At 41.2% G+C, this 15,939-nt stretch overlaps 1 protein-coding gene across 7 annotated transcripts in view; it reads right to left on the reverse strand.

Moving 5' to 3' along the window:
* ABLIM1 (actin binding LIM protein 1) overlaps positions 1-15,939 on the reverse strand; it is a gene marked incomplete at both ends in the record, with an annotated part of 110,389 nt that overhangs the window by 44,792 nt on the left and 49,658 nt on the right. For all 7 annotated transcript variants that reach the window (XM_079535543.1, XM_079535542.1, XM_079535548.1 and 4 more), the window contains 2 exons: positions 14,551-14,644; positions 15,617-15,743. In XM_079535543.1, coding sequence (XP_079391669.1) covers positions 14,551-14,644; positions 15,617-15,743 — 221 coding nt within the window. The remainder of the gene's footprint in view (positions 1-14,550; positions 14,645-15,616; positions 15,744-15,939) is intronic.

Below are 15,939 nucleotides of genomic sequence, written 5' to 3' on the forward strand. Positions count from 1 at the left end.
ACAAATGCCCGACTTCAGAAGAATCGTGGGTGCACACAGCTTGAGATGTCTGAACTGTTAATCCAAAGATGCTAACTATCCAGATCCCGTTACACAAATCAAATCCACTGAGTCATTCTGTCTCTTAAATTTTGATGCTCTAAAACTAGGCTGATCATATTACAGGCCTACAAGGACAGGAAAAATGAAGGCACAGACATAATTTTGATTTCTTCTCCTTAGTAGAGCAAAGCAATCAATACAAACTAAGTAGGTGAAGTCCATACTAGGCTTTTTAAAAATGCTAATGAAAATGAAAATAAAATTAAAAAAACACAACACCAACAACATCAGAATAGTGACACGTGCTGGATTCTACAAGGCTTTAAAGATTACATCTGACTTTCTAACAATTTAACCTTGAATGCTTGTTAACAAAGTATTCCCTGTGGACTGAGATGTCACGTACACAAAACACCTGTATGCAGCATAAGGCTGTGAATATTAAATGAGGTTCAAAGGCAGTCTCCAATTCAGACAGTTCAGCACTCAGCAGGAGCCTATGTGCTTCTCTGCACTTTCTGCCTTGCACAACCAATATCATGTATACAGAGGAATAGGAATTTTATCAGTTTGGTAAAATAATCCCAACTTCTGAGCATTCCTGAAGTTCTTCAGCAAAATGAAGGTCAATGGATCTGTTTGTCAGAAGAAATTTCTAGGGTATTTCATTTAATGAATGCATCAAATTGGACATCCTGGGAACTGCTCCCTGTCAGTGAGATATAAAAAATTTCTAACAGGACTGAATCACTGTCGGAGAGCATCCTCTCCAAACAGGAAGGCAGTGACTTAAAAATTCAACTGTGGAAACGTGAAAAAAGTGGAAAAAATAAGAGAAATATTATCAGATAAAGCAGTAGTTAAGATCCAGGAAAAACATATTGGGAAAGCACCATGGTATGTGGGCAACCAAAGCTGTCACGTATTCACATTTGTACAGCTTCAGCTTCTGTTCTTCCATCCTGGCCTCTGAGATGTGTGTTTTAGGACAGAAGGATGCATCACCCCCATGTTTTAATCAAGTGCTACACTGCATTGCCATAAGCAAAAGCTGCTAATGTTTGGATGATGTGTGGTTACTGTAGCAGTGCCTCAGGCTTCTGATCCTGTATTCCTTAATTTGCAGTTCATTCACAGCTTTGGCCAGTGATTTCTACTAGCATGATCGATTGACTGATCAGTCAATTACAAAGTTCTAGGGAAAACTTCTAAATCTATAGGGCATGAAGTATTCAGATATCTGGTCTTATCCAGCTCTCAGGCTATTAAATTCACATTCAGTAAAGTCAACGGTTGCCTCACACCAAAAAATCCCTTACAGTTACTTTACTGCACAGAATCTGTTAGCTGCACACCAGCTCATGCACCGTGCCCCACAAACCCAGCACAAGCACCTGCACACACAGCTCTCAGCACACAGCCACAGGACTTCAAAGTCAAGCGGTGGCTGGACCAGATGATCTTTGTGGTCTTCTCCAACCTCAATGATATACTGTGCACTTTTAGACACCACCTCTTGCCTAACTCTGTCCCTCTACTTCCCACAGGACTAACTTTTATTTTCTGGGGGCTTGCAGAGCTCTAGTCTGATTTAACAAATGTTCTCTTCCTTGGTAAATGTGAGAGCATAAGATTTCCTATTACTCATGCCTTCACTTCTGCCCGCTTTTCAGAACAACAGTGAACAAGAGCCAGAAAGGACAATAACAAGAATCCCACCAGGAGACTCACATGCCAATGGGTCTGGTACAGGAAGAACTAATTACCAACAGACATTTTTATTGGCCAAAAGACACAATTAAGTGCATTTTTGTCGCATTACATTTGCACAGCTGCATTCACTCACTCTCCATTCAAAGATATCTCAGCAATCACCTGACAAGCAGCTATTAAACATGCAGAAAGCTTTTCTAATATCATTCAACACAAAAAAAACCCCTGCTATGTAGCTTAAAGCGTGCTTTAAAGATTTTTTATAATAAAGAGGTATAACGGCTCTTTGATTGACAAATCTAATCAAAAATTTATTTCCACCGTGACTCGAGGAGGATGACCTGATTTCTGAGCTCTCTTAAGGCCCAAGGAGCAGCACAAAGAATAACTCAGCCTCATCTCCAAACCCCTAAAGGAATGCCATGAATTCCTGTAAAACAGGAACTGCAGCAGTAGCTGACCATTTTTCAGTGAAGCTTTATTTTAATTACTCGCAGAGGTCACAGAACCCTTCACCCTGTTTGATGTTGGGGATAATATCAAATTCCATTGTTTCCTTCTCTGCAGGCTCCTGTGATCTCACAGGCGGGTGGAACAGCACAAACACTAGGAAGACCAACATTTGCTTTTAAAAACATCCTGGCCCAAGCTGTCCACTCGCTTTTCCCAGGCTCTTATCTGGCCAGCAAGTCACAAATGTCTGTGCTGAGATACAAAAATAAAAGCGCAGCTCCTCTATTTCCAAAGGACCTCTCAATCTCTACGGATTTGCTCTTGTAGCAATGTCACAGCTGCCCACAGGCCCAGCCCCCAGCAGCCCCTGCCAGCCAGAGCAGAGCAGCGCACGAGGGGACGTGGGAAATGGAGCGTGAGGCCCTGACCCTAAATCTGAGTGACAACTTGCATGCAAGAGACATGGAAGACCCTCAGAGCCTTCCATTGATGGTTGTGCTCTCTCAAGCAAGCCAGAACTGCAGCTGTCCTGCTGCTATGAACGCTTGCACTGTTAATTCAGGCCTGCTTTCCGATTTTCATACAAAAATACTTCCCAGCATCCCAACAGTGACTGCCAGTGTCACGCTATTATATCCTTTAGCAGATAGACAGTGTTAAACTTTGCAACGTATGAGTGTTAATTTCATCAGCATACAGTGTTATTATACACATTAGTTATTAATAATAGCAATGCAATTATTAGTTGCTTAAAAATAGTTGCTTAAAATATAATTTTTCCTCAGAGCAAAAACACGAGTTACGATTCTGGCCAAATCACTTCAGGCTAGACAACTGGAATCAGTCCTAGCAGCCGAGTATCAACTGGGCTTACTTTACAGCAAGGTCCCAGCCATCATTTGTGACTGGGCTGTCAGCTCCCACCTTCCTGTTTCATCCAGTGATGTGCAAAGGTGAAATATGCTTAACTACAGATTATATTCCTTATGGCAGCCATTCATCCTGTCCTTATGGATGTCCTTATTAAGCAAATACACATCCTGCTTACACACTACCACAGTAAGAACTTACATAGTCTATACAGAAACAGCAGGAAGTTGATACTGCAAAGAAAGGGATGACACAACTAAGAAAGGTACCCACAGAAGCGCAGAGTGACCTGTGAGAGTACTCTGGTCTGTACAGAGAAGCAAAGCAGTAGCAGATACAGGTAAATTACTGATGGCCAGAATTTCTGTCATCTCCATTAGGACCTCAGGTTACATTTATGCATGGAGAAATCTAACCCCGTTGACTGACCATGCAGTTAATCAGAGACTATTTAGAGAAAATATACTGGCTGGTATTAAGATCTGTGTATATCCTGCAGAGAGGCAAAACTGTTGGATGCACGGTGCAGCATTCACTCTGTATTCTGTTTTGTAGTGGATGGGCATGGGAATTTTGGACTAGATGATCTTGCAGGTCGTTTCCAACCTTGTGATTCTGAATTGATGGCCTCCTAACTAGTCTTGGTCTTCTCACTACTTGGCAATGCCAAAGATGTGTTTCTCATGTTTGATACTGTTTACTGGACAAGATTTTTTTAAATTATTGTTTGCTATGAGTCTACACTTATAAATTAAGAGACTCAAACAATTAGTACTAGAGAGTCTTAAAAGATAGATATACAGCCAGGCATTTGTCTGACAGATGGATGTGTTAGCAGGGGAGAGATACCTTGGGGCTGACTTCCTCCTGCCCGCAGCATGAGGTACCTCTGCTGCTGGCCCAGACAAGAAGATGAACCCTTTCCTTGCAAATCTGCGGATGACTCAATGCTTGTTTTGCTATCTGAATCCAACAAGTATGCTTGAATAGCCTAATGTAATACAGAACGCCTGCAAATCAAGCAAACAGGACCCTTGGAGATTGAAAGCCATGCTGTGGGCAATAGGCACTGAGGGAGGCAGCTGGAGGACATCATTAGTAACAAACATCCCAGAAAAAACTCTCAGGGTATCTGACACAGCCAGTTCTTCTGATCATTTGTTGTATACAAAGAATATAAAGGCAAAGCAGAAGAGAGGTTCTGCTTCTGATTACATACTGCACTGTCACTATTTTAATACTGCCAAGTGGGCACGTGGAGCTACAGAATAGGAACAACGTGAGCTGTGAACTAGAAGGACTCAGAACCCACCACTGCTCTGAGAAGCTTCAAGTGACTGGATCACAATGGAAAAGTAATTAAAAGCAAAGAAAAGAGATAATAGCAGGAAAGAGAATGAGCTTTTTGATCCCACTAAAAACAAGTCCACAACAGCTAAGGCATCACCAACAAGTTAAGGTTAGACAAATTTAACCTCTAAAAAAGAGAAAATTTCAACAGTAGAGGTAAATTTGAATGGCAAGAGGGTAAATCTGTGATTTTAGTCACCCTGCAGTCTTCATGACAAAGCAGAAGATTTTCAAAGGTGATAAGCTTTTATTCATTTTAGAGAAAAGCTCTGATTTTAAAAGGAGAAGGTCAAGTAAGAATCTTTTAGCAGTCTCTCTCACCTTAAAATCCATTCCAATGGCTTTATAAAGACAGAACCCATTACAGAGACTGCTCATAGGGAGCACAGGTTCAGACCAGACCAGCAGAATACTTACAGTCAGAGCTAAGGTCACACCAGAGAAATTTCTAATAGAGTTAAGTCAGTTTGCATTGAAAATTTACTTCTCCAGCTGCCTCAGCAAAGCAGCAACAATCCCAGACAGCAGAAGCTTTGCCACTAGAAGCCAGCTTCTGCTGATGTGGTTTGTGGTTCAGCAGCCAGTCCAAACTCAGGAGCAGAGTTTGGGGCAAGGTGAGCTGCATCAGGACCTGAGCTGCTGCTGGGGCTGCACCAGGGGCTCTGCAGAACGGGCCTGGCTGGGAGAACAGTCCTGTGCAGGGCTCAGCAAATCTCTTGCCAATCTGCTCTGTCGACAAGTGCAAAGCACTTCCTGTTGATGGAGCTTGTGAGAGTGTGAGATGGAGCATGGATCAAAATTATCACTTGCAGCAGAACCAAACAAAGAACTTCATTCTCAGTCAGAGCCCTACATGACCATTGAGCAGCATACTACTACACCCAATATCTGTAGATGACTTTCCTGCTAATCTAATACAAAAACGTCTTTCCAGTTTTCTGTCAGTAGGTCACAGGGGAGCCATACAAGCTCTGGCATGCAATTCAGCCAAGCCTTCTCTCTGCTCTGATGTCTGCATTCAGTTCAGAGGGAGTGTCCAAAAGAAAAAAAAAACAAACAGAGAAATAAAAGTTGGGAAGGCCAGAGGGGGAAAAGAAATTAAGCATGAGGTCACACACAGTACATCAGTAGAAAATAACAAGAGAACATAAAACAAAGGTAGCCTCTAAGAAACTAAGTGGAAATAAAGCACTCAACATATGCTTGTTTGTACCTGGTAGATTCACTGATTATTCTAACAGGAAAATATACCAGGACTGAATGGAATAAGGAATTTTTTTATCTTTTGGGGACTAGAGTTTGCTTTTGTAGCCAACTGACCCCAGGTGGCACTGCCAGTGGAGCACTCTGGCTCTGCAGTGCTATAAAAAAGTATTAAAAAGTACTTTATCCTAGATTAACTGCAATGTTACCTGCTACATGTGCAAGCACATTTTTGAATCTTAGCTGGCATGAACAACACAGCAGTGTATGCTTGTCAGAGCCAAGATATGGGAATTTTACTCCCTACATTGTTTCCTTCACTCCCGTATCAAACCAAGGTTACCAGTTCCTACAGGAAAACTATTCCAACAAAATAACCACGACATAGCATATTAATATGGTAAAGAACAGGACATAAAGTAAAAAGGGATGTCTAAATTGCTGCCATTCAAGTTTCATTTGAGTATAGCATCTCCAAAACTGCCCCTAAGCAGCACTTCAAGCAGACATGTGAAGATATACTTCTCAGCAGCACCCTTGAAGTTCTTGCTGCCCCTGTTCTTACTCTCCTCACTGCTCAGAAAATAACAGTTTTCACCCAGGATGTAACTACTTCACAGAAATAGATCCATCTGTACATGTAACAAATCTCTCTCTCCAAATCCTAAGTGTAAAAGTCAAATGCTTAACATTTTGACTCACACCCATGTGCAATTTTAAACCCTACTGATTTTATGCTCCAGGTGATCACCAAAGCACCTGTTCAGTAAAGACAGTCAGGTGTTGATTCTCTTATTTATTTATTACTTTTATGAAGGAATTATCCTGACACAGCAAACAGGAGAGAGAACTGATCCTCACAGAGGAGACACAAAGCGCAATACCTGGTTGGAGCCAGTTACAAACGTGTGACAATCACAGACTTGCCCCAGCAGGCTCTTCCTTACCTCTCCAATTTCAAACCTGCTCGTGCTGCATTCTTCCCACCAATTACTTTTTACTGGGGACAGGTGTATGTCCTATCCTGCTCTTCTACAAGTCAGCAGCAAACTCTCTGCCAATAGCAGAACTTAAAAACGAAACACTACAATCCTGCAAAAATCTTTCATTGTGATCTCAGTTAAGGAAAAATTAAACTGGTCAAAGTAACTTCAAAATAGGAAGGCTGTGGATACCCCATCCCTGGAGGCTTTCAAGGCCAGGCTGGATGTGGCTCTGGACAGCCTGGTCTGGTGGTTGGCGACCCAGCACACACCACGGGGATTGAAACTAGATGATCACTGTGGTCCTTTTCAACCCAGGCCATTCTGTGTTTCTATGATTAATAAAGCAATATATGTTACACGTTCCCTACAACAGGGAAAAACTACCTGACTTAAGTACCTGTTGCATGCTGCTACGATGCAAGCAATAGTTACATTTCACAAAGGTAGCATTTGGTTGCAATGAACTTTTATAAATTAATTTAATGAAACGTCTAAGGATTTTGATAAGCTTGCTTTCAGTAACATCTGGTGCACAGAACACCCTAGAGAATGTTCAACTAAAACAAAAAGGAAAAAGCTATTGTCCTAGGCAAAACTTCTATCTTAGTCAGCAAAACTGTACTCAAGAAAGCAATAAATCATATTTTCATAAGCACCTGCAAGACTTCACAAGTCCCTTTGTGGCAATAGGGAAGTTTTAATTGGTAATTTCTTAATTTCTTCAAATTACTTGTTGCAACTTGCTCTTCTTATTCACTGCCTCATACACCCCCTTAACATCCCTCCCTTTTCTATTGATGTTTGAATTGACTAAAAGATCCTTTCAACACTGCTGCTGGGAAGTTAATGCCTTCTGATGGTAACACCACAGCAACTCAACTTCTGTCAAAGCTCCATCAACTTCAGATAATCTCTTCTGCTATCTTTCTATGCCAAGCCTTTTTCAAATACAGGTATCCCTCCTGCCAAGTTTTATCTTTCTAGTTTCAAAAAGCAAAGGCACCAAAATCCTGTTTGAAAGAGTTTTACATCAAGCAACTTTGGTTATTCTTCTGGAAGTATATTAACTGCAGATTTCTGACTCTGTGCATGGTGTTGTGTTCTATGCAATTACATAAGCACATTTTTCATCAGGGAAATATAGGTTGAATTAAATCTATGCTGTTACTCAGCAGCACGGACAAGCTGCCTGAACTACATACTCAGATCCCTGAGTTATTATTAAACTTTTCACTTCCCTATCTCTGTGCAAACACACATCAAAAGCAAAACAAGCATCACCAATATTTGACATTAACTGATAAAACATGTTTCTAAGCTCAAAGGCAGGGAAACTGGAAACAAACTAACTGCACTGCGATGCAGTAATTCTCCAGAAGCAATCAGAAGATCCAACATACTATATTAAGAAATATTTGAGATAAAGCAGCGTATTGTTCCTCCATGCATCTGCACTCAGCTGCATTCAGAAACAGCTCTGTGCTGTGCTCATCTATTCCTGGCAGTTTAAAAATACTTTAGCTACGCTTTCCATGTAAAACATGAAATTACACACAGCCTGTAAAAGCAATTCTGCTGGAGCACAGGAATACCAGTACAAACATTCTCTTCTGATAGCACTGACAAGCTATTCGGCCGCATCACAAAGCCGCCTCCCTTCCCCAGATATAAAACCTATTTCCTTCTAGTCCAGACCCAGATTCACAGGAAGACATTTACCTTTAGAGAACTGCTCAGTGTGACTCCATGTCTCCGCGCTGCAGGCAGCCTCCCCACAGCCCTGGCAGCAGGACCCCAGGCTCCACAGACAGCCCCCAGCCCCAGCAGCTGCGTGCTCTGAGAGCTTGGCCAGCCCACTGCGAGGGAAGGAAAAGGGGAAGGATCCCGGCCCAGGCAGGGGCAGGACCGTTTCTCATCGCTGGTGTGTCACTGCTTAATGCTGATAGAGCTCCCAGTGTTCTTCCCTCAGGGACAGGTGTCCATCGAGTGTGAAACCGGCGCTCTCTGGCTCTGGAAGTTATTAAATGGCACTTTCACAGCTTCTGAAGAATTTATGCAACCCTCCTGGGTGTTAGTCTAGTTTTGTCAGAAGTATTTAGTTACGCTGAGACTGTGTTCAGGTTCAGGTTAATGCAGGAAGGTGCTGCTCTCCCTGCACATATGTCCCCCTGCGCTCTTACAGAAACCTTCAGGCTCACGCTGTAATGTCTGATCAATGTGCAGTGGGGACCGCAAGCCGACCTCTCTGACCTCTTATCAGGTATTTACCAGCATCTAAAGCCCTGTGTGCACTGTGCTGTGTGCTGTATGTACCTGCTGCCTATGGCAGCAAATGCAGAGCAAACAATGGCAGCACGTGCTGCTGCTTTCTCAGCACATACCTGGGGATGTATAATCAACACATTCATGTTTTCCCATTTCTTTAAAGAGCAGTAAAACTAAACACAAAGTAAATCACAGAACTAACAAGGCATGCACTGTGTGCCTCCGCTTCTTCTCATGCGCTGTGCAGCCTCCTGCTGCTGCATTTTTATGCTGTGGGAAGGTGATAACACTGACTGGGAGCCACAGCTGAGAGCAAATTCTCTCCCAAGACTGCAAGGCATGTGGTGATATGAAAGCAGAGTGCTAATACATTGTTCAGCAATTTTCCTCATAACCACTTTAACACACAACCAAAACAGAACTCTTTTGGACCCACCACACCAGCTTTTGCTCTACATTGCTTCCTTTATGAAAGCTCTTCAGCGTTTTAAATCACCCTGACCTGATTTATTAGAACAGATTGAATAACCAGAACCTGGCTAATGACACATTTTGTGATACTCCTGGACAACTGCTAAGAAAGCAGCCTTGTTCAACATTCAGTTCAGCTGAAGAATTTGTTTGCCTTTCATTTCACACTTCTAAAAGGAATTAAAACACATCTATTTTTGTTTTAAGAGATTCTCCATGTGATTTCTCAAGAGGTGTAAGAATGCAGGACAAGACACAGGAATGTACTGCAGCATCGAACTACAACCTGTATGCCATGGATCTTAGCAAGACAAAAATGATGATTTCATGGGAGCTACTAAATCTAGCCCTGAAATCAACACTTGAACAAACATACAGGCTCACATTTTTTGCCTTCAAATACGGATCCAGTTTCCAGTTTCCATAGCAGCCTTTTCTCTTCTTTTTAAATTATTATTAATTTCTAATTAGCATCTCTGAATTACATGCACTACAGATTAAACATCTTTAAATTCTGGCACATTAAAGCAACAACATCTAGAAGTACTAAGCTTCCTTCATGGTAAATGAAGTATTTCTCTTAAGTATACTCAACCTCTTTTTAATAAGGGAAGTTCAGAATAAATACCTGTATTGAAATACGTAAAACTTGGCTGTGCAGGGTGAAGTCAAAGGAGATTTCTGGTTCCCTGACATTTCTCTTTGCAGGGCCATCTGTTAAAATGGCATCATGCCACTGCTTAGAAGGTGGCATGCAAGTTTCAGCAGGGCTCAGGAAACAGCCCACCAGAACAGGAACTCAAGCCATGCATTGCCAGGAAAAAATCACAAAATGGTTTTATATTTGCTAATGAATAACAAGCGAGTAGCATTAAAAAAACAAATGTGTAGAGTAGCCAGATGGTTGTGGGATTTGACAGTAGATATGGTAGTTGTATATATCTCGATCATGAGATCAAATACACAGCATTTACAGCAAAAAACAACAGTACTATAAAAAAAGAACACCCTCACAAAAGAGAACTGGTGAAAATCTGCACACCTGATTCTCATTTTCAGGCTTTGTTTGATTTCATGTAAGTTATTCACCTGTTTTCGCCTTGTCTTCTTTCTGCAGAACTAAAAGGAGCTTAGGAACTACTTAGGAGCTTCATAAAACACTTTAGGTAAGCCCAAATGATATGCATGAATATAGGCATGATCCACTGCACTCTGAAGCTTTCAATGGAAAGCTTCTCCGTGATTTAACATATTTTAAATCAAGCCCTGGAGGAATAATTATATTGTGTATGATGAACACATTAGACAAAAATGATTTAAGCCGGTGTCTTTAAAATAGCTAAATACATGCAGCAGTTCACCCATCTACACAGATATTTGTAGGATTAGGATCAGATGGGCATCTTTCAATAGGCGAGCCTTGAAGCTATGAAAACAATAGCATAGTGGAAGGTGTAACGATAGTGAGGGCTGCCTGTTATGCCATTATTGTTTGACAATAAATGTGTTTCCCTGTACTTAAAAGGAAATCGGTAGTTTTTCCATAAATGAAGGTTTCTTTCTGCTGGAAAAACCAAGGAACAACACTGGTCTCTGTTGCCTTGACAACGGTAGCCTGAAATTTTTCAAGTATTGAAGTATCTGTACTCCAAAGAAAGTTGCAGCACCGATTTCTCATTAGAGAAATTCTCATCACGTTCATTGTGGTGGCATGCAGACTCATCTATTATTTGCAGCTATCTGTCACAGGAAGTTACGTACAAAATAACATGACAAATATCTGATTTGACTTAAATGTACATAATAATTTTTACAGCTATTGAAATTGGTCACAAATAGTCAGAAAAAAAGGAATTTCTTGCATGATACATGGATACAAGCAAAAAAAAAAAAAAAAAGACAGTTTTTCTAGCAATGGATTTTAAAACTGAGCAAATAAATTATTTTTACAGAATGGCTGGAGAAACTCTGTCCTCTCAAGGCCTGAACTCAAACCTGAGGCACTGGAACAGGCTGAGCAGAGAAGCTGTGGGTGCTGCACCCATGGAGGTGCTCAAGCCAGGTGGGATGGGGCTCTGGGCCCTGATCTGGATCTGGTGGGTGGCAACCGCCCATGGCAGCAGGCTGGAACTGAACGTGATTTAAGATCCCTTCCAGCCTAAGGAATTCTATGTTCTGTGAAACATCAGCTATTCCAACCCAGTTTGCTGAAGATGCCCTCTGGGATGAGGTCTCTTTGGCTCACATCATCTTCATCAGTGGTTGTCTCCCTTACTGACTGCTCAGTGTAGAAGTTTGAAGGCGTGATTTTTCAGAGGTGCTAAGCAACAATGAGGGACAGAAGCAACCAGGAGCTGCAAGTCTGAAATGTCACACAGCATCTCAATTTTTCTTTAAAAATTTTTAACTCTTACTCAAGAAGCAGATAGCACCAGCCTCCACAAAGAAAGCTCAGTTTCATGTTTTCATTTTTCTTTTGTTTTCCTGCTTTTTTACAAACTTTCCATTTAGGAAAACCAGCATGCTGCTGATTGCTTCTGATCCACGAGAGGGAAGTGTCTGCATATGATGTGCCACATACCTACCTCCCTCCAATCTGCAAATCATCTCTTCAGATGAAGATCACCAAATAGTATATATTGCTCCTGACAGAACAAACATGTAATTGACAAGCAGCCCTGGCTGCTTCTGATCTCTCATCTCCTTTGTTACCAGAGGATTTATGTCATGTACTGACCCTATCCTCCAAACTACCTTTTCTGCTCAGTGGGACACATATGCTGACATGATTTTTTCACCGTAAGTTTCCACTTACTACACCTTTAGTCTAATTCAAAGGCATTAGTACTGCCCCTCTGAAAATGTGATATTTGACAGTATAAAAGACTTCTAAGGAGGAGCCAAGAAACTAGTCCATAGTTCCATTTACATATTATTGAACATCAGTTGTATTCTCTGAGCATCTTTTCAAGTGCAGTCTAATGAAAAAAAGTGCTTAAACATCTCTCCCCCACCTGCATTCCCAGTAGATACCAGGAGACCTGTATTCACAGACTATCCATACTGCTAACAGTTAAACCAATTTCCAAACGGCCTCCATGACTATAGAATACTAAATTTTTTGGTGAAAGTCTTTAAGAACTTGCCCCAGTCTACACCTGCCACATAGCAGTCAGCTTCAAACATCATTTAAACGTATCAGGAAACAGTTGTGTTGTATGAGTAAGTCAACTTCTACAGGCTTTATTGTTTGGTCTTCCTTGTATATTGAGAACTACTGCTGCCCTCTACTGTATTATTGTGGGCTGTGCCTCAGATAATCACAACCTTTTGGTAAGACTATAACTTCTGCTTGAACCACAACTTAAGATGATTACATGATTAATATTTCCATATATTTGTAACATCAAAGGGTCTGTTTCTAATTCACGAAGATATTCTGATTCTGCAGAGGCTAAATCAAATGGAAAATCCCTATTTTCTCTAATTTTGACCCTTACATAAGGTTAGATGCCTTTTCCATTACTCCTATTTCAGCAAAATGTTGTCTATTCTTCTTACAATAAACAGCCATCAGAAGAGAAAGAACTACCAACTTTGGCCCAAACAACTGCAACAAGGTTCTGTGTGGGACACAAAGTCTCTGTTAACCTGAACTTTAGTAGGTTACGATGGACAGCCGAGTCCTAGTTCAGTTAAACTAATCTTTTCCCACCTTCATCTGATTCAGCTCTGAAAGGATACAGCTCAAGATCCTTTCAGAAAGCTAGGTTTCATTCTCATTGATATTAAAAAGAGCAACAGGAATGCAACTTTTCTATATTCACATCCATACCACAAAGGCTCGTTTTTTCAGAGCTCTCCACAGACTCAGAGAATCTTCCACTTTATTATTTTCATCTCCATGCTTCTAAGTAGACAGCACTGCTTTGAGCAACAGATTGGATAAGTTCCGAGTAATACAATAACAGCAGGAATAGCATCTGAAGTTATTTTAGAATTATTTTATGCTTCCCAGTCTCACAAATCTAATTACTTCTCTCCAGCAGTGCCTCCCACTCCAACTACACTGTCACCAATTCATAATACTAAACTGAAAAACTCATCAGTAGATGGGAATAGATAAGCAGATGGTAGTAGACCTTCAGATAAAAACCAGAGACATGGCCTTTCTACTCGAGGGAAAGCTCAGACTGTTCTCATTACTTATCTGTGTGAGTGTAAAAGAATTAAGTGCATGTTGCAAAGGAGGCAGACTGAGAGCATGGCTAACTGAAAAATTCTATTCCCTCTCAGTGGAAGCAGCGACAGCTGCACTGGGCACGCTCTCAGTGTTTCATTTGGGGGGAGCCAGCCTGGTTAATATTCTAAACCTCCTAGAAAGTCAAGCTGTTACCACTCCACAACAAAACTGAAACTTTTTTGATGAGGGCTGATACAGCCTTACACTTCTAGTAGACAAAGACAAGAACATGCAATACACCCTCAAGAGCAAATTACAGCTGCTTTTATTTCAGTAACTCTTTCACTATTTTTCGTTATTCCCTCATAAATAAATCCAGTTTCTTCTTCAAAAAAATACACCTGTAACTGAAGTTCTTCCTGCTTCTCACATTTCTTCAACTTACTTTATTATGCAAAGGGAATTGTGTTTATGTGCATGTGGGGTATTTATTTTTACCCCAGGGAAGGAGGGCTGAGTATTAAACATCACTAAAGTAGCAACTGAGCTATACAAGCCCAGCTCCAGACGTAAGCCTGAAGGTCAGGTTCTTTCCACTGAATATGCTATCCTGTGTGGAAAAGAGGCAGCAGTTTTGCTTCTCTCATCTCAATGATAATAGCACAAGGAAAGACCCCTGCGTTTTTGTTCGTTAAATATTTTTGTGATGACATGAAGGGATCTGTGCATAGTTCAAGGATTCCATCTCACAAGGACTAGTCACAGCCATGGGAGACAGTAGTGACAACGTAAGATATACAACTCTAAAGTGATTTGGCCAGATGCAAAGAGAACAGTGATGTCTCCACCTGAAAGTCAACAAAAGATACATAAAAATATTTCTGAAAGTGAGTACCTTTACTCTAAAATCAGCAGTAAAACTTTCCTAGGAGGAGTTTTTGCATTCTTTGCAGTTGTGTGAAGACATAATGGGATGTGGCCAAAATCTTAAACTCCAGTTTACAAAGCACTTACCTCTAGCACTTTCCCAGTAATGAATTGGTGACATGCTTCACACTTGACTCCAAAAAGAACCTGATAGTCCTTTTCACAATAAGGAGCACCATCTCTGAAAAAAGAAAAACCACAAAGTATAAACCACTTTTAATAAACAGGTTACAGCATGACTTAGTTTCTTGCCTTGTCTTCATTGGCATTCTTACAAATTGCAATAGCCAAATAGGAGAGATTTCCAAAGATGTATGTTGTAGCAAAAGAAAGAAGAAAAAAAAAATTATATTCTCACAATTGATTTATAACTATCCTTTAAGTTTCCACCTCAGAAAGACAAAGCACAAACCACTGAAGTAAATTTCATCTTAACAACAGTCTTTCTAAATCATAGAATGGCCTAGGTTGAAAAGAACCACATTGATCACCTAGTTTCAACCCCCTCTGTCATGGGCAGAGTCGCCAACCCCTAGACCAGGCTGCTCAGAGCCACATCCAGTCTGGCCTTAAATGCCTCCAGGGATGGGGCATCCACAGCCTCTCTGGGCAACCTGTTCCAAACTAAAGCTATAGGTGGTACAATTCCAGAGACAACTGTGGAACTCTGCCGATGGGGACGAGTGGAAACCATTTAGCAAAGAAATCTGATAGTATGCAAAGAGTAAGCAGCTGCTTATTTGTGTTGAAACAGTGCAGGTCAATCACATCATCATATTTACCCTCTTCCAAGCAAAAGAAAACAGTGGGCAGGTTCCTACCTCTTTCTTCAACATCAAATTTGAAAAGTAAAATAGAACAAAGCTATATCCAGCTAACACAGAAAACACATGTAGGAGTTCCCTCAACCCCTTACGGCAATGTGGAGATACACTCCCTTCTGTACTGGCATTAAATACAGAGTATCACCACCTTCCAGCTGTTCCTTTCCAGTATACTTTCTCTTTCCAGCTTAGCTCCAATTGAGAGCAAAGATTTTGGTGCATATGAAAAGTTAATCAGAACTGGATTCTGAAGGGTGAACTTTGCTGGAACCTCTCTCCTCCAGCAACAAGAATGCCAGGAGTGCAGGAGAGATGCAGAGGCTACTTACTTGCTGATGTATTCCCCAGTCAGGACCTTCCCACAGGCCTTGCACTTAAAGCACCCCAGGTGCCACTGCTTATCGAGAGCTAGCAATGCTTGTCCATTTTTTATGTCTCTTCCACAGCCAGCACAATCTGCAAATAAACAAACAATTGCATTTGTTGTCAGTTATCTGGTTCATTGATCTTCATTAGCCACACAGCAATTGCTACAGTCGGGAAGCAAAGAGGAATATTCCATGGCTACGCAAACATCTTCCTCTCCTCAGAGTCTCCCAGGTCTTGTAGTCTTTTTCAGTACAGACAGAATAGGACAGAAAGTCTCTCTTCT

The sequence above is a fragment of the Tetrao urogallus genome, assembly GCF_951394365.1.
Source record: "Tetrao urogallus genome assembly, chromosome: 5".
NCBI classification, from domain to species: Eukaryota; Metazoa; Chordata; class Aves; order Galliformes; family Phasianidae; genus Tetrao; species Tetrao urogallus.